The following is a 19,933-nucleotide window of genomic DNA, read 5'->3' as shown; positions in this document are numbered from 1 at the left end:
GGGCTAGGCATGCTGCAATAGTTTGCCTACTTGGATATAAATTGATGGAATAGATTGGGTAGGCATTCATATTAGTTTTGGTAGATCTAAAGTTGATCGTAGAAACATTGTACGCTCACAGTGGCAGGACTATAGCGATAGCGACCCAGGCGGGGCCTAACCAGCACCAGGAACAAAGGGGTCCCCCTGATGCTGTGCAGGCCGCCTGGGTCGCTATGGCATCGCAGGCTGAGGCTGTCACTGGCGGCTGTGAGGGGGAATGCGCCGCTGTCCAAATAACTGACAAACTGTCAGTGATGTGTGAAGCAGCGCGTTCCTCCTCACAGCCGCTACTTAGTCAGTGAAAGCCAGCAGCCAAGATGGACGAGGCCAGAGCCCAGCAGCGGTGGTGGAGGAGGCAGGGTCCGGCGCTGGAGGAGGAGGCTGGGCCTGGTGTTTGTTGAAGGCTTTGACCCGTCGAGAACATCGGTGGCTGTGGAGGCAGGACCCGGGCCTAGCAGCGACCATTTAAGAGGAGGACGCCGCTGGCAGTGGAGGAGGCTGACAGCGGATCAGGACTGAAAGGTAAGGTCTGCAGGGGTGTGACCAGCCCACCTGAGACCCTGCAGAGCTCAGCATAGAGAGTCTATACTGGGCTCTGCAAGGTCACTCTCAGGTGGGCTGTGTGGAATCTCAGGTGGGCTATGCAGGGTCTCAGGTGGACTCTGCAAGGTGTCAGGTGGGCTGTGTGGGGTCTATGGTATGTGTGGGGTCTCAGGTGGGCTGTTTGGGGTCTCAGGTATGTGTGGGGTCTCAAGTAGGCTCTGCAGGATCTCAGGTGGGCTGTGCAGGGTCTCAGGATGACTGTGCAGGGTGTCAGGTGGGCTGTGCAGGGTGTCAGGTGGGCTCTGCAGGGCCTCTGGTGGGCGATGGAGCTGCTTTGGCCGGTGAGTACACATCCCGGCCGGGAGAGAAACACTTTTTACCGGAAAGGTTTAATCTGCTCAATCAAGCAGATTAGACCTTTCCCTGCGATCGTTATCCTGCAGCAGTGCCGGTAACTGCTCTCAATAGTAGTCTATGTCCGCCCTCTCTGTGCAGCAAGTAGCTTCTTCCTCCTGAGAGCTAAGCCTTGTTCTGAGGGTACTCTAGAGATCACATGACCTTCCTCCAGGAGGCAAGCCTCACTCTGAAACCAAACCCACTGATATTATCTTACCGGAAAGGTTTACTCAGAGTAAACCTTTCAGGGAGAAAATGCCTCTCTCGCGGACGTCAGGGAGCCGCTATCCAATAGAGGGAGACTCCCTGAACATCAGGGAGACTTGAGATCCCTGCCTGATTATAGATAAATGTAGCTGAGCTGGACTGATACCCTACAGTAGGCAAACTTAAAATCCCACCATGATGTTGCAATTTTGTAGTGTTTTTACTTGTGCATTTTTGCAGACCTATTCAGGCTTGAGCGCTTTTATTTTAGCCAGTGGAAATCTAGGTACTAAAAGGCGGTTTATCCTTTGAAAAATGCTAATTTTTAGGCGTATTCCAGCATTTTTTTTTAGCATTTCCTTTGAAGTAAAAAAAACACTCATTCAGCTTCAAAAGTAGCTCATGTACCTTTCTGAGCATAAGGCATTGAGCTACAGACTCCTAGGTGCTCATCTGTGAACAGCACAATTAAGAATCATGGGATTTGGGTTATTGAGTGTCTCGGAGCCTTGTGTCGCAAGCTACAAAACGCTCAGGTATAAATCAAGGCTGAGTCTTACAATGCCTCATGGAAGTTGTAGTTCCACAATGGCTGGATTGCTCTACCATACATCTATATTCCAGAATAAAGCACAGAGCAGGTAGGCTGTGTGTGTTCTAGCTTAGAATGGAGCGTACTATTGCTATTGATTTTATAACCTTCACCTACGTATACAAGTCCCGCACTGCCGACGGTGACATTTCCCAGCTTCGCTGTGCCGCCTTTTGTTCTGTCAGCTGTAATTTTATGCAGCATTAACGAGCCAACATTCTTCATGGTTCTACTAGACAGGAAGTCAGATGTGTGCTGCAAAATATCACTGCACACAATCACATTACTATTCCATCCAGATCTGACAAGCTCCAAAAATCTGCACCCATCCACCGACGAATGTGGCAGAAAGCTTTCATACAAAGCCAATGTGGATGTTTGTAACCATCTTTCAGATCCCTGAATATTCGCTTGATCAGGGTAGCACGAGTAGAATACTGATGAGACCACTCACATCGAACACTAACCATAAAACAGAACGGATCAGTTTACGCATGCGCAATGAGGGCTACGGGAAGGCTGCAGAGCACGCATGCGCAGAACTAAATCGAAGAACAGTTGCTGTCGCCTGTTCCCCCTCCTCGGTGTAGAATCCGGGGGAGGAGTGTACACAGGAAGACTAGGAGGACACGGAAGCGGAATAAAGCTGCCATCTGTGTGCAGTCAGAGTGTGGGATGATTAAGGAGATCACATAGGGATATGATTATTCCATAGAGCGACCGGCGGACCGGAGACATTGCTGTTATCTATGTGACACTGACGACGGCAGACAGTATGGCGGAAAAGTTTGACAACCTGGAGGAACACTTGGAAAAGTTTGTGGAGAACATCCGACAGCTGGGGATCATAGTGAGCGATTTCCAGCCCAGCAGCCAGGCTGGCCTCAACCAGAAGCTGTGAGTATGCGATCTGTGTAATCTACTAATGAAGAGCACCTAAAGGGACATGTGTCAAGTACAGATGTGTCTTTGTATGCATTGAATATAAACACTGCCTGGCACTGGTAATGGAAGGCTCATACACAAGGGGGTGCAGTACTCTGAGAGAGAGAGCAGTGGCTCCAGATAACTGAGCAGACTGAAGAGAGAAGCTGATTGGTCACCATGGGCAACTGTTCCAGATTCTGTCTGCTCCAGTTTTGATAACCCCCCCACAGTGTTCAGATCTGTCATTTACACAGATTTGAATGCTTCAGTATTATTATATGGGCCCATACAAACCTTCTTTTTTTTTTTAGATAGAGTAGGGCAGGGCTGATGGCAACAACGGCAGTGAGATGAAATCCCTCCAAAGAGAGGGGAATCCCTGGTGGTCAGCAGGGTCCCCATAACTAGTGTTTCCATTGGAAGAGTTCTCATCTATTCCTGATGACAACACAACATATGGGATTTACTTTCAGTGATGACGGTCACCAGGACAAATAGACGGGGGGAATCTCTGTAATGGGGACATCAATAAAGACCTGACAGGTGTTCTAATCCCTCTCCATGCTATCCAAAACTAAAAAAAGGTTTTGGCTTCAGTTGCTCTTCTAATATGTGAATGGGAATACATTATAAATATAAAATAGCTGTTATCCCAATTTGGCTACAAAAGTGGAAATAGACTTTAAGGGTGGCACATTAGCACCTGGTGATCTGGCTAGTAACACTCTTCATGTCTTAGGGTGGCTCCACTCTGTGGAGGAGCAACGGATCCACCCTTGGACAGTAGCATTGTCATCCTGTGGAGAGGGTAGTGTTAGATGCACTAGCAGATTTAGATTGGCTTGATTAAGGCTGGCCATACACTGTGTGATTTTTGGCCGGTTCTTCATGCTCCGTGTCCCCTCTGACACAAAGCAGCATTCAGCGTGGAGGAAAGAAACTTTCAGGAGGCCAAGCCGGGCGGGGAGGAGGGTGCTGTCAGTGGTGTCACAGGAGGCCGAATTCTCCTCCTGCACCCTCCTGCTCAGCCTCATGTTAAAAGCAAATCAGGATGGAGAGCAGTGCGGGGAGGAGATAGCTGTCACAGGAAGCTGAGCCAGCGGTACGGGGGAAGAGACAGCTGTCAGTGGGGTCTGCCTCCTGTGACAGCGAGTCACAGGAGGCTGACACCACAAGCAATCAGCTGATCATTGAGTGTTTGTAGATAAATGAGGACATTGTGTGTTTGCTGTGTCCCCAATTATGAATGAACAGGAAGTGCTCTACATTACTTCCTATTCATTCATGATTGTGGACACAGTAGCTCATACTATATGCACAGTTTATGAATGGACAGGAAGACTCAGTACAGAGGTTTCCTGTTCATTCATAACAGTGACTGCAGAAAAAGAGTGAGGAATCTGTGTCCTCAATCTCCTCTTTTTTTTATTTCAAAAGGGAAATAAATATCAGGTATCTGTTAAGATATTCTCCCAGAGCCCCCGAAAGTAGAAGTAAACAATAAATAAATAAAATATTAAAAACAATCATTTTAAAAAGGTTAGAAAAATATAATTAATTATTTTCGGTTCCGATCTGACAAATTTTATTTCGGTGTGAAAATTCAATTTCAGTGCATCGCAAATAAATTAAATCTATGATATATTGTGTGTGTGTTTTTACCGTACAAAGGAATTGTATGGGTGAAATGGCTCTCAATCGAAAAATATAATATAACTGTTGTAGGGAATTTGTCAAGTAAACAATTGGGATGTTAAATATAAATCATCTTCAATGTTGCATTGAGATTGTATTTAGAAAGTAGACCTGCCAACTCTTCTTTTTTTTTTTTTGTGACTAATATTTTTTTAATTGCCTTTCTGCAGGAATTTTATGATTACCGGATTGGCAGATATAGACAAGTGTCGGCAGCAGCTTCATGACATCACCGTTCCCTTGGAAGTATTTGAGTGAGTTTCCAACAGTTTTCACTTGCATAAATCTCTGGAATTAATATTTTGCAATTTGTATATGGGGAAAATTAAATTGGAAATCATTATAAGCAGATCGACCCAACAGCTTGGAGTGTGGTGTTGTAATGCCAGGCAAAACTTCTTCTTTCCTCAGTTTGTATTTTTTGCAGTGAATCAATGTAACCCTTCCCACTAGAGCTGCAGCTAACGATTATTTTCAAAATCGATAAGTTAGCCGATTTATTAAGTTCGATTAATCGGTTAATCAGGATTTTAAAAAATGGCTTCAGTGATGGACTACTAGTTTTGTATTGAGATTGCACTCCATCACAGGAGCAAGCTTGGAGCGGTGGAAGTAAAAAAAAAAAAAAGTGTGTGCAATATAGTGAAATGGAAAGTGTAAAATTATACATTAATTAATGCAGAATGCCACCGGCTATAGAGGACTACAAATCCCAGCAATAGTAGATTATACAGCGCAATGCAGAATACCACCAGCTAAAGAGGGATACAACAAATCCCAGCAATAGTAGATTATACAGCGCAATGCAGAATACCACCAGCTATAGAGGTATACAACAAATCCCAGCAATAATACATTATAGCTGGCGGTATTGCGCTGTATAATGTACTATTGCTGGGTTTTGTAGTCCTCTATAGCTGGTGGTATTCTGCATTGCACCACTGTATAATGTATTATTGCTGGGATTTGTTGTATGGGGGGGGGGGGGGGGGGGGGAGTCCAGGCTTACCTGAGCAGTCTTCCAGCAACTTGCTTCTGAGATCGGGCCTGTCTGTTGGTGGCTGTCATTCCTCCACGCCTGCTCCTCCTTACTTCTTCTCCGCGCGTCCCTGTGCCAATCGTGGATGTGGGCGGGCGGCGATCGTGAGGCGGGGAGGAGGTGCGGCGTGTGACATGTGTGGAGTGGTGAACATGTCCAACTAATCGAAAGCCGAATAATCGATGATTGAAAACCTTGACAACTTTTTCAATCATCGATTATAATTGACTTAGTCGATTTAGTTGTTGCAGCCCTACTTCCCTCCCTCAGTCAGTATGTTAACATTCCCCAGCACGATGTCCCATGCTGAGGATATGTTCCCATACATTGCTTCCCATCTGAGATCCAAGTTGCCAGAGTGATGCCCTGTCAATGTGATTACTATGCCAGCTCTGCATGACCACATGCTGGCTAAAGACTCCATTGACGAAAATGAAAACCTTCAACCTGCAGAAAAATCTTGCCATGTACAATCTGTAGCTGCTGTCATTTTCTAAAACTGTCTACAAATGTAATGCACTGAGGCAACCTGCAGGAGTTTTTCACTTCTTTGCTTGGCTGACTGATTGTATCAGAAGTATGCACGGAGATAAAAGAAAGTCCTACTCAACCCCTGCAATAGGAATTCCTTTTTGGTGAGCTACTCTCTAAGGTTTGATTTCTTAAGGGATCCAGACACTGTAGCTTCCCTCATTAAAACACAGAGGTGTTTATAATGAAGATCATCGCTCCCGTTCAGTCTGGAAATGAACAGCAGTTTCTTCAGAACAGAAAAAGGTAGGAATCTGCAACACAGTTTGTTGAATTCCTTGCAATGTACTCGTACATGGATTACCCAAAGAGGATTGTTTTTTTTACCCCCCAACAATAGTGGAGTTACACGTTAACCACCTTGAAGTCCGCGGTGTTAAACCCCCTTCCTGGCCAGGCCATTTTTCAGCATTCAGCGCTGCGGTACTTTGACTGACATTTATTCCGTCATGCGACGCTGTACTGAAATGAATTTTATACCATTTTGGGGACAGATAGAGCTTTCTTTTGGTGGTATTTAATCACCACTACGGGTTTTATTTTTTTACTATATTAAGGAAAAATTACCGAAAATTAAAAAAAAAACAGTTTCCCCTATATTTAATGATAAAACATTTATTACCCAATTTTTTGGTAAAATATAAAAGACGGGGTCACGTCGGGTAAAAAGACACCAAACATGTCAAGCCTTAAAACTGCGTGCGCGCAAAACCACAAAAGACTGCCAATTCCCAAAATTGGCCATAGGCTACGCTTTAAAATCATCCGTTTAGTGTTATCAGTGATTGATGGCCCTAGAATTATTGCTCTCACTCTGAAGTTCGCGGCGATATGTAACTTGTATAGCGCAATTGTCATTTTCGCGTGCTGGCGCATCGAACGCGTATTTACGTTTATTTGGGGGTGGGGGACTTTAAAAAAAAATTTAACTTTTTTTTAATATGTGACTTATTTTTTATTTTTACAGTTATTGCTATCACATAGGGGGATAGCAATCCCCCAATCTAATAGCAAAGGCACACTGACGTGTGTGTGTGTGATTAAAACCCCAGTCTGGTTATATCACATTTTGTGTCCTAAACTGTAGTTTCCATCCAAATAGCAGGCACATCCGGGTTCAAGTAAGTTCAGCAGTATTGTGCAGTGCCCATTAACCTGAAACATCTTGTTATGTAATCTCAAGTAGTGAGATGAAGCTGGAGCTTCTGTGCCTCCTGTATTAGCCTGTGATGTGTTCCTCTGACCAATAATCAGGTGGGTGTTGGGGAGGATAGGTGCTGTCTTCATCTAGAACATTTGCATGATAGATTGCCCTAGGTTTAGTGACTGCCAGTGCCCTCTAGAATATAGCTGGAAGTACTTGCTTTTTTTGTGGCAATTTAGGGCTTATAATGAGTGTTGCTTTCTCGAGTGACTCCTGTATTGGGAAATGGCCTCATAAAGGTCTATAGGGATGTAATGCACAGGCAGGCCAGGGGAAAGGAAGATTTCAGAAGGATCTAAATATTGCTGCAGATTGCAGCCATCATATGTATGCATCTGGGGCTAGGAAGGGAGGGGGGAATTTGATCAGGGGACATTTTTATGAATAGTTTCACATTACTTCTCTGTTAGTGAATGAAATATGGAGGATGCATTGCTGACCTTCATTTATAAATGTGCTTTGGATAGCTGTTTTATTGAACCCGTAGCTTTAAAATGTATGAATTACTGACCTGGAACAACTAGAAATCTGGAAAGTCAGATGTCCTAATCTACATATTTCAAGCATTTAAAGGAGAACTATGAGGCGAGTGCTTTTCACTCACCTCATAGTCCTAGCCGACCTGTGACAATGAGACTGTCACAGGTCGGCTCAGTAGATCGGGAAGTGAGCAAACACCGGTGTTCGCTCACTTCTCGATCCTGTCACGGCTCTCTGCCGTGACAGGGGAGGGGCTGGATTCCCCGCTCCCATCCGCCAGCACTGACTGGCGGATCGGACGGGGGAGGGGGTGGGTACAGCTGGCTCTGCCTCTAGATAGGCAGAGCCAGCTGTCACTCATGCAGCTGGGCGGATCTTGACTTCGATGTCGGGATCCGCTCCGGCTACGGCGTCTCAGTATACCGCCCTGACCCCATAGTTCTCCTCCTTTAAGCAAGAAGGTCCACCTGGCAGCCAGGAGCCAGCATTTGCAGGAGAGATCAGCAATGCCAGCCTCTGTTTCTCTTCTGCCAGGTTTCTTTTTATAGTCTTTTTAAATGGGTTTTTTTATTTTAAATTTTTAATTTGTTATCTTTTTATTCACATTGTTTAACCTAAAACCAGAAAATTACTGTTTTACATGTTACATGCTCTATCCTGAAAGATAGGTTTTTCTCTTTACTGAGTTGTGCCTCAAGCAAGCTCGATACAATTAAAGTGACATTAAACCCTCAGATTTTTTAACATAAAACAATACTGTAATGTGTGCCTTACTGTAATCCATGGTTGTTTCCCTTCTCTTTGCTGCTCTTCCTTTTAAATTCCTCATGTCTTCTCATGCTGGGGGAGAACTTCCCTTTTCAGCTCAGAGCCTCTTCCTGTAGTGAACCAAACTAACTTGCGCTAACGGAAATAGTAAAACTAAATTAAGATGGATTAAAATTTAAAATAGATATTAATATGACCCCGGAGCTAAAATTTCTAAAACCAAAAAGGAAAAAAGCTGCTGAACTCAGGCTAAAAGCCTACAGAATAATGGTGTAATGAAGTGTACAGCGCTAAATGCCCTTCAGGAAATTAGATAACGGTAGGGATCATATGGTGTCACCTCCGTGTCAAGCAATCGTGAAACAGTGTATATATAATAAATATTTGTGTAAAAACTTATAGTACGTTATAAAATGTGTCAGCAGGTGTCATAAAAGGCGTGTCATACATGAACCTTATTAAATAAATAAACAAAAATCTTCAAAGAACATGTGTCATATATGTGAAAAAAATATTATTGTGAAAACAATATTAAATAAATAAATAAACATGTGTCATATATGTGAAAAATAAATATATCACAATATAAAACAGTCTGTGTTGTTTTCTTTTGAAAATAAGTAGAAGTAGTGTAGTAGTGTAAGTTCCTGTAGTGCTGGTTCAGGTTACAAGCCTATAGAAACGTATACACAGACACCGTGTATCCATTCCTGAGACAAGGCAGTCTGCTGCAAAACAGAAGTTCTGCAGAGCATGAGAACAGATACAGATTTAAAAGGAAGAGCAGCAAAGAGAAGAGAAACAACCATGGATTACAGTAAGGCACACATTACAGTATTGTTTTATGTTAAAAAATCTGAGGGTTTAATGTCACTTTAAGGGCTTGTTCACACCATGTCCAGACCAGAACAGTTTGGTCCCGGATCAAAAAAGCATCCCAATGTATCCCTTTGGTATTTCTGGGCTCTGATCACACCAGCGCAGTCCGTTCCGGTCCAGACAAAAAAAAAAATACTGCTTGTCTCATTTTTCTCTGGTCTGGACGCCTCATAAACACATGGAAATGCACTGGACTGCACCAGAAAGTCTGTTTAAACAGCCCCGATGCTGGCGACGTACACTGTACGTCGTCAGTCACGAAGGGGTTAAATAAAAATGTGCTGGAACGCGGCTAAAACGCACTGCACTGCGTTTGCAGATCTGGTCCAGGCAGAAATAGAGATCTTGACAATTTTTAGATATTTCTCCTTTTTTATAAAGGCATTTAGGAATGTAACATAAACTAAGATAATAAATCTGTTGCAATATATAATATTAATTTCCCCCATTTCATATTATTCAGAGGAAGTCTGCCCCCAAGTCTATTTATGGGGACAGTCAGAGATTCCTGTCATTTTGAAATTGAGAGAAAAGCTTGCAAAGGCCTGCTACACAGACCCATCTAAAGAGTGAGAAATATTCTATTCTTTGAAATGTATTTTTTAGGTATGCTGTGTGAATAAGAACACTTAAACATATAGTGGGTTTTTTTCAAATTTGACTGCAAAAGAGAAAATCTACTTTAACCACCTCAGGGCCAGCTGTGGTAAAAAAACATGAGAGGTCTCTAGATCTGAGCGGGCGTCTTTAGACATTCGCTCAGCCACGCCCACCTGCGCGTGCTGCAGGGCGCGTGCGAGCGGGAAACACCGGCGATTTAAAAACAGGCACTGATGCCTGTTAACATACAAGCAATCCGCCTTCTTAGGGGTGTGATTAGCAATAAAGTTAAGTGGAAAAAAAAACAAATAGGAAAAAAATTAAAGTTTCCAAAATAAAATTAAAGTCACACATAAAGAATTAAAAAAAAAAAATTTTTTTAAAAGCCCCCACCCATACATACACGCATGCAAACTTGCGCCAGGTGCGCATATCTGCGGAAACGATGATTGCGCCCATTATGCCGCACATGTTACATATCGCTGCGAACGTCGCAGTGAGAGCGATAATTTTAGGGCCATCAATCACTGATAACACTAAACTGATGAGCGGTAAAAGCTTTTAAAGCGTCGCCTATGATCAATTTTGGGTATTGTAGTTTTTTTGCGATTTCGCGGGTGCGCGCAATTTTTAAGCATGACATGTTTGGTGTCTATTTACCCGACGTGATCCCGTCTTTTATATTTTACCAAAGAATTGGGTAATAATAATTCTTTCCTAACATAATGTAAACACTTTTTTTTTTTTTTTTTACAGAATTTTCAGTACTTTTTCTGAAATATAGAAAAAACTAAAAAACCCCAGTGGTGAATAAATACCACCAAAAGAAAGCTCTATCGGTCCCCAAAAAATGGTATAAAATGTATTTCAGTATAGCGTTGCATGACGGAATAAATGTCAGTCAAAGCACCGCAGTGCTAAATACTGAAAAATGGCCTGGCCAGGAAGGGGGTCTAAACACCTGGTCTTCAAGTGGTTAAAGCCTCCATCAGGATAATCTCACTTTAACAGGTCCGCGAGGATTTTCATAACTGGCAGGTATGTTTGTTCATCGAGCAGAAGGCACATCATATAAAGTAATCAGGCCACTACCGTGACAATAGGCACTGAGCGTGCAAAACTCAAGGTCGGGGGTCAAATTTATGAATGTGCACTGATGATGTGCCTTCTGTTTAATCCTTAAACGTACCTACCGATTAGGCAAATTATATCATTATGGGTGTGTTATAGTGTGTCCAGACAGAGTCTGGAATCTGCTGAATGTACTGCACAGTAAGATCTGGAGCCAGGTCTCTTCGATTAATTCCAAGAAATGGTGTATTTCTGTGCTGCTATTACATCAGTAAAATGGGCTGGTGTGCCTGCGGCATCATTGCTGTGTAGATCTGAGGCCACATTATGAGCAAAACAAGGAGAATCTTTTTTTGGAATTGACACAGCAGTTAATGAGATTGATCATTGGTTTTTATCCAAGAACTACATTGAAGGTAACTCTCATGAGAAAAGTATGGGAGCTGCTAATACTGGTCCTCTTTTGAAAATCTTTGTTGCCTGACGTCAGTACTTTCTAGTCACAGACCTGAAATGAGCATGCTGTAAGTGAGTATAAATGAGTGTTTAGACATGTGTTTTGTTTGTGTTGCTTTTACGAGCACAATGATATACAGGATGGTATTAAAGCTTTAGTGTACAGGTGAAACTCGAATAATTAGAATATCGTGCAAAAGTAATTGCAGTAAGTGCTGCAAAAGGGGCCCAAACCAAGTACTGAGTACATATGCATGCTTGTACTTTTCAGAGGTCCGATATTGTTCTATGTACAATCCTTGTTTTATTGATTGCATGTAATAATCTACTTTTTTGAGGTTGTGGATTTGGGGTTCTTGGGGTTTTCATGAGCTGTAAGCCATAATCATCACAATTATGACAAATCACGGCTTGAACTATCTTGCTTTGCATGCAATGAGTCTATCTCATATATTAGTTTCACCTTTTAAGTTGCATTAGTGAAATAAATTAACTTTGCACGATATTCTAATTATTCGAGTTTCACCTGTATTGTCACAGAAGTGTTCTAACGCTTTGATTTTTCAATGAAGGCATTTCAAGGATACAAATAAGGCTTCACTCATCAGGCTGGCTACTGTGATAAAGTTTTTTGAATAGCAAGCACAAAGGGTGGGCAGCTTGTCTGCGTCAGTGCTCTTTCAGTGACTCACATCAGACCCATGGAAATGGCTTTGATGCACATTGTACAGCTGTCATCCTTCCCCTGAAATTGTAGCATGAATTTAGCCATATGATTTGTACGTTTTTAAAATGTTGTTTTTTTTATTTTGTTTTTTAGTTACATTGACCAAGGTCGTAACCCCCAGTTATATACCAAGGAGTGTTTGGAGAGAGCATTAGCTAAAAACGAGCAAGTGAAGGGTAAAATTGATACAATGAAGGTAAGTTTGCTGAATTACGTGTGTGTGTGATATTATTTTAGTGTTTTTATTTAAGCCAAGTGCCACTTTCACAGGTGAAGATTCTGCCTGCACTCCTCAGAGAATCACCCTATAGGTCAGTGGTGGCGAACCTTGGCACTCCAACTGTTTTGGAACTACAAGTCCCATGAGGCATTGCAGGGCTCTGACAGCCACAGACATAACACCCAGAGGCAGATGCATGTTGGGATTTGTAGTTTTGGCACAGCTGGAGTGCCAAGGTTCGCCACCACTGCTATAGGTCATTCCTTTATATCCTGCCCCCAGCACACCACCTTACTTCCCAGAATCCATGGTAGCAATGAGAAGACTCCACGTACACAGAGCTATCCTTCCTAAATTGTGCATAGTGTAGGGTGAAAAAACCCAACAATGGCTATACTCCTCTAATCTCTGTCTTCTCTCCTTCACTCCCCCCTGCCAGCTTCTCTTTGCAGAATAACATCTCTTGTTTGCTACCATAAGTACTGAGAGCTTCCTGCACACAGACAACTTTACACTCTCATGGCTGCACTTGCTTGCCTCCCAAGTGCTATATTCCTTCCACACACTCGCCTTAGCAATGTTACATTCTCCTCCTGTGTTTCTACTTCTCTCTCTCTCTCTCTCTCTCCTATCCCTTTCCTCTCTTTGTTGCCATCCTGTGCTCGCAAACACACATGTACATACATTGGGTGCATTGTCAAACCCTCTATACCCCTCTTCTGCACATCCTGCCCTGTGTCATACCCAACACATTCCTATACTTCACACACTGCCTATGGTCACATTCTCCTCACTCCTCTCCTGCATGTACTGTGTGACCTCATATCCTTTGCACTCCTTGCCTGTAGCTGCTGTAACTACCATGCATTTCCTTCCTGCACATTATCTCCGCTGTCATAACCTGGGCACTCCTCTACACATCCTGTTATACCATTTGCATTTCCCTCTAACACATACTGTCCACCATCACATACTCCGCAATCTTCTACTTTTTATATACTGCCTGCTAAGACACTTCTTTAGAATTGTTTGTAATATCCACAACATTGTCGATTTATGAAACCAGAACACTTTCCCTGTTCTACATTAGAGAGAAAGGAGGGAGCCCTAGTAGTAGCCCTGGTCCAAGCAACATGACCAGCGTGCTATGGTTTAAATGTTACATTTCATCTATGTAAAATAATTGTTGATGTCTTTAGTATTTAGTTGCAACCCTCCATTCTTGTACTTAGGGCTGCAACTAACGATTATTGCATGAGGCCTAAGAATCAGTGATTTTGTATCTTGTAATATTGACAAATATTATGGTAAAGTTTGCAAACATGGAAGAGCTGAAAGATGTAGGAAATTCATGCAGGTGAATCCCACGGCATGTTCCATTCTTGAAGTTCTATATTATTTATCCAGCTTTCAGCACCGTGGTTCATGTTTGTACAAGCAATGTATTGCAGTTTGCCAGTAGTAGGTGTGGTTTCTGGAGGGTTTGTCATTTTAAACATTCAGTAGAACAGAAAACTTAATAGCTTAACTATACGTCTATAACTAACTTTTCACTTTGAACACAGTAGAATTGAAGCGCCATGCCAATTAAAGTAGTCCAGATACAACTTTATTCCATTAGTCAGGATACATTCAAATAGGGCCGCAGCTAATGATTATTTTCATAATCGATTAGTTGGCCGATAATTTTTTCGATTAATTGGATTAAAAAAATCAGTAACATCCTTCATTTAAAATAAGATTCACAAATGCAGTGTTACCAACATAAAGTTTACTTCAGAATAAAACTGCATGCACATTTTTTTTGCAATTGCACTGCAGGGGAACACACAGCATTGCGGCACTGTGTGGTCCAGTGCGGGCAATCGCACTGTGGGTGGGAGGCGTGTTTTGGGTGCCAGTGAAATGAATAGCACTGCAATGCACCTCCCGCAGCAGTATTTATATCTATATATATCTATATATCTCTCTCTCTCTCTCTATCTCTGTTAAGGATATTTGCTGAGTTTTATGTATTTCACATCATTTTATAGAAATTCAAAAGCCTTCTAATCCAAGAGCTCTCCAAAGTGTTTCCGGAAGACATGGCAAAATATAAGGCCGTCAGAGGCGAGGATCATCCACCATCTTAACGTGCCAATCTCGTGGCAACATGCTGAAAGCCTTATAATTATCATTATTATGGACCTTGATGATGTAACTTGCAAGAACATTCTAGAAAGAACAATTCTTACATATCACTGGAAATGGATACATGATCCACCATCATGGGCTCACAGTTTTCTGAACATGGTGACTTCCATACTGAGTAACACTTAGGTACTGCAAAGTTTTGTGGATCTTTAAACCCTCTAATTGATACAATATATGTGAGTTCTTTAAAATGTAGAAGGAGAGGTGAAATAGTTTCACTTCCTGTGCTACAATTTTTGTTTTAATATATATATTATTATTTTTTGTAGTGTTCAAACAATGTTTTTCCTCCAATGCCATTTTTGGATATTTATATTTATCTGGTGTTCTAAATAAATACTGTGTAGAATATGACTCTTTGCGTTGAATGTTGTGCTACAGCATCTGTTTTAGGTTTTGTTTTTTGTTTTTTTCTATAATATGGATTAATTGCACTGCTGCATGAGTTTTATTATAACAAATATATTCAATGTTTACCATAGCCTAAAAACTATTTGAAGGAGTATTTGAACATGAAATCACAAACGAGATGATTTTTTTTTTCTGTATGGTTTTTAAATTGGGGAAATAAATTGGAAAGACAAAGGTTTATGTAATGTTACACTTTTCCATATCCAGAGACTTCTCTACAAGGCTTTTGTTCATGTTTGCTAAGAAAGTCAAATTAAAAAAACCTACCGTATATACTCGAGTATAAGCCGAGATTTTCAGCCCATTTTTTTGGGTGAAAAGTGCCCCCCTCGGCTTATACTCGAGTCAGCGCCAGTACAGCAGGGGAGCAGGGATGAGTCAGCGGCGCGCTGATCAGGCGAGAGGAGCTCCAGGTGGGGTTGTAATTTAGCGGGCAGGCACCTCTGAGCCAGCTAAATTAGGACCCCACCTGGAGCTCCTCCCACTGGACCAGCACGCCGCTGACTCGTCCCTGCTCTCTCCGTGATGTGATGATCGATCACCGGCACACGGACACAGTGAGTGAGGGCGGGTGGGGGTGGGGGTAGAGAGAGATTCATTAAGCAATTATATATGTATTGTCTGCACTGTATTAGCAGTATATACTCTATATGGAGTATATACTGCTAATACAGTGCAGACAATACATTTACAATTATACTAACATGAATGTATTAAATGATCTGTATGTAGCCCTGTACTATGGATCATTTAACCCATTCATGTTAGCAGAGGATCATTGTAAATGTATTGTTGCAGGCACTCTATATGTACATGTACTATATACTACATATAGAGTGCACTGAACAATAGATTTACAATTATCCTCTGCTAATATGAATGGGTTAAATGATCCGTAGTACATGATATGTAGCCCTGTACCCCCTTTTCCACTTACAGAGCTAGGTTATTTTTCTTTTAAATAAATATTAATGTAATTTTATTGGTATCTATCTACCAGTAGCTGCCTCATTTCCCACCCTCGGCTTATATTCGGGTCAATACTTTTTCCCAGTTTTTTTTGGTCAAATTAGGTACCTCGGCTTATATTCGGGACGGCTTATACTCGAGTATATACGGTACATTATTATGCATATCTTTTGTACACAATAAGTACCTCAAACGGTGAACATGATTATTCTGAACTACCTTTCTGTTCTAATCACACAACACTTGAGTTGGTTCTGTGTTTTTTTTGGTACATTGTTTTGCTTTGGATTTAGATTTATTTGTTTTGTTTTCTGTGCATGTCTAGAGTTTATATTTTCCCTTTGCGGTATGGGAGCTGTTAATGCCAAAACTATGAAACATTCTTAACAAATTTAATGGACATGATTTGTGATCTATATACAGGGGTGCAGAATTCCTATCGACTGACGCCCTGGACATGCAGTGCTGATGCTGTTTGTTTTTTCTTTCCACATTTAGCCAGACTGCGGGCAAGCATGTCTAAATGTAGAGCAGGGAAGCCAACTTTCGTTATTGTGCAAATGATCTGGGTGGCTGTAAAGCCTCCCAGATCACTTGTGTAGCAGCCTCTTTGTTTGTCCATACAGTGCCCCATCCCCCCACCCCATGGTTTGTCCTCCCCCCTGCCCACCATGGTTTTCGGGGTCCCGGCAATGATTTAAGGATTGGGAGAGCATCCAATCTGCTCTGTCATCAGTGACACAGGAGCTGTACTTGCAGCCCTCTTGTGTCAGCTGTCACATGTGGAGCTGTGCAGAAGATGGAGCACAATGCTGAGCTCAATCTTCCGTATTGGAGGTGACAGGTTACATAAAGAGAGGCTGTCACTAGGGCTGCAGCTTATGATTATTTTCATCGATTAGTTGCCTGATTTATTTTTTTTCAACTAATAGATTGGTTGCATTAAAAAATATCTGCCAACTATTCTCATTATTGATTTAATCGATTAGTTGTTGCAGCCCTAGCTGTCACCTTTAAACACTATCACATGAGGGCTTGTGATCCCCTGTGTGTTAGCAATAAAGTTAGGGAAATAAAAGAAAAGTGTAAAAATAAAAATTATAAAATATGAAAACCAACCCAGCCATCTGCATGCAAATAAACACGTGTGTGTGTGTGTGTGTGTTCCATGTTGCCCTTATTCTACTGTGTGTTTGTCATATAGTAGTAGCTGGGCAGCAGCGCTCTCTAACACGCACAATGTGCATTAAAGGCTACGTTCTCTTTCCCAAGTCATTTGGGAAAATGGAATTACCCGCTTAAATCTGAACACCCCCAGCTTGCTATACTTACCTTTTAGGTGTACGGACCTTCCCCTCCGCCAGTATGGGTGTACTATCTATACCCCATACTGCTTTCCACCACAGCCCTGTGCTGACCAATGAGAAGAAATGTTACAAAATGTTAAAATTATTTTTTGTATTCTGACAAGTAGATTGTCATGAGGGACAAGTAGATCGGGCTAGTGTGTTAAGAAGATGAACATATTTTCTCTGCTGAGGAACAGTACTAGCCATTTTTTTTTTTCTTGTGGAGATTCCGGTATCGGGAAGCCAGGCGTTGAGTCAATACACGCTGCCCGGCTTCCTGATTAGTCAGGAAGCCAGCTGAATGCTCCCTCGTCACCATGGAGCCGGCTTCACGGCCAATCAGGAAGCCGGGCGCCCTATAATGACTTGCCACCCATCTTCCTGATTGATCGGGAAGCTGGCCAACTGGAAGTCAGGCGGAGAGTCATTACCCACCCTCCGGCTTCCTGATTGGCCAGAAAGCCAGCTCCATGCTTTCTCGTCACCTGCTGACGAGGGAGCATGGAGACTGCTTCCCGGCTAATCAGGAAGCCGGGCAGCAAGTCATTACACGCCGCTTGGCTTACCGGCTAATCAGGAAGACAGGTGGCGTGTCATTACACTCCTGCTAGCTTCCTTAATGGGACTTAAGCAGGTGCCAGAGAAAAAAAATATATCCCCACAAAGAAGACAAAGCCGGCAATTATCTAGAAGTATGTGTTTGTAGATTGTCATTTACTAAACGTTTCTAAAGGTGCCTTTTGTTGTTATTTTTATGATATGGGTAAAGGTCCACTTTAACCTCTTGCCGTCCGCCCGTAGTAGAAAAACGGACGGACGGCACTGCTGCATCTGCGGGTTGCCGTCTGCAGACGGCAATTTTAAAGGGTATAAAATTCATTTCAGTACAGCGCTGCATGACGGAATAAATGTCAGTTAAAGTACCGCAGCGCTGAATACTGAAAAATGGCCTGGATGGGAAGGGGGTTTAACACCGCGGATGTCAACTGGTTAAGGAAACTTTTAAATACGATATTTTGTAGACTCAACTATTTGAATGATCGAATCAAGAGGCATCATTTAAGGTAAGTCCCTACAGCAGGATTGGGAAGGGGCAAAAAAAAAGTTTGACTTTAATGTCACTTTAACTAAATAAAACACACAAGCTAAGCTCCTTATGACAAAGGCACTTAAAGTTCTCATTAGGGATGCTCCGATACCACTTTTTTAAGACCGAGTAGCAATCTTTTTTTTTTCCAAGTACACGCCGATACTATTTCTTAAAGGGACAGGTCACATTTTTTTCTAATTGTTGTATGGATGTCACCAGCACTCCAAGTATGACAGAATACGTCAAGATTTTTAGTGAATCTTCATTTTATTTTTAAAGTCACTTAAAGTGGAAACACTAGTTTCCACTTTAAGTGACTTCAAAAATAAAATGAAGATTCACTAAAAATCTTGACGTATTCTGTCATACTTGGAGTGCTGGTGACATCCATACAACATTTTATCTGATACGGCGCCATCCGTAGTCATTACGAGCACCCATTTTTCCACATGGGAAGTCCGGTAAGGTGTGCTACAGGTCCTTGGACATCTGGTCTGAGTCTGGACATGTGCTCATCTATTTTCCCCACTAGGGGGATACAAGCCTTAGTTAGCAATATCTACATATTTATTTCTCACCAGTCACTTCTGACTGGTGAGGAAGCCTGTCAATCATCCAATCGGCCAATCAGCGGGAGAAGAGGTCAGAATGGAGCAGAGGACTTGGAGGAGGAGTTTGTGGCCATTTTGTTTAATTGAAGACGCTATGGAGGTCCTGTGTGCGGCGGTTTCGGGTCCTTGAAGATGGCAGACGCGGCACAGGTACTCGTTTTTTGTATCGGAGTATTTGCACGAGTACTCATGCAAATACTCGGTATCGCCGCCGATACCGATGCTTGTATCGGTATTGGAGCATCCCTAGTTCTCATACACAACCTTATAGAACTTTTGTATTTGTACTTTCAAAACTAATAACCCAATACATTCCAGTTGCTTAAACCCAAGAATACATACAGAATTAACTCACTTTTGATTTTCAGGCAATGTACATATATGTGCTTTATATAGAGTATCCTTTCTTTGTTCAAACAACATTCTCACATTTACCACTGACGATACAACATACATTCCACATATTCAACATCTCTTTATATCAGTTACATACTCTTGATAGCTGAAAACAAAATTCTAGATAATACAAAAACTCGTTATCACATTCACACACACATGCGTTAAATATTTGACTAAGCTTTCTCTTTCTTATTTTATTGTGTTTACATTCTCAGAATCTTTAGTGACAATTTCTGTAGCTTTAGATCTCTTTATGAATGACATCATTCACCTGCTGCAGGCTTCCCTGTCATTAGGCATGCCATTTTCTTTTTCTCCAGTAGGCGGCACCTAAGAACCTTTCCTGGAATACTTCTTAGCTGTCCACTTATCCCAGTCACCTCTGTATTAGACTATCCCCTCCTTATCAGTCCACCATCTTCTCTTTAGGGGTCAAATCGCCATGGTTCCTCAAGGTTAAGTGCCCTCTTACATAAGTGGATCGTGACCACTAGGTTAGCCAGTTCATAATCAAATGACCAGGTAGGCAGTGAT

At 42.1% G+C, this 19,933-nt stretch overlaps 1 protein-coding gene across 1 annotated transcript; it reads left to right on the top strand.

Annotated features, from left to right (window-relative positions):
* The first annotated feature begins 2,537 nt into the window (after positions 1–2,537).
* On the top strand, positions 2,538–14,671 carry MED10 (mediator complex subunit 10). The gene is made up of 4 exons (XM_018566323.1): positions 2,538–2,677; positions 4,573–4,656; positions 12,251–12,353; positions 14,411–14,671. The coding sequence occupies exons 1-4, from the start codon at positions 2,556–2,558 to the stop codon at positions 14,507–14,509; spliced, it is 408 nt and encodes a 135-aa protein (XP_018421825.1). The 5' UTR covers positions 2,538–2,555; the 3' UTR covers positions 14,510–14,671.
* Positions 14,672–19,933: the final 5,262 nt, after the last annotated feature.

Source organism: Nanorana parkeri, unplaced genomic scaffold (assembly GCF_000935625.1).
Source record: "Nanorana parkeri isolate BGI_ZX_2015 unplaced genomic scaffold, ASM93562v1 scaffold937, whole genome shotgun sequence".
NCBI lineage: Eukaryota > Metazoa > Chordata > Amphibia > Anura > Dicroglossidae > Nanorana > Nanorana parkeri.
Note: the sequence above shows the minus strand (reverse complement) of the source record. Positions and strands in the feature narration are given on the sequence as shown.

What these genes read in the sequence shown, in the direction of transcription:
- MED10 (XM_018566323.1), top strand. Translation starts at nt 2,556, where the DNA reads ATGGCGGAAAAGTTTGACAACCTGGAGGAACACTTGGAAAAGTTTGTG. An exon ending in GCTGGCCTCAACCAGAAGCT is followed by an intron (nt 2,678 to 4,572) that starts GTGAGTATGCGA and finishes GCCTTTCTGCAG; the next exon opens with GAATTTTATGATTACCGGAT. An exon ending in GTTCCCTTGGAAGTATTTGA is followed by an intron (nt 4,657 to 12,250) that starts GTGAGTTTCCAA and finishes TTTGTTTTTTAG; the next exon opens with TTACATTGACCAAGGTCGTA.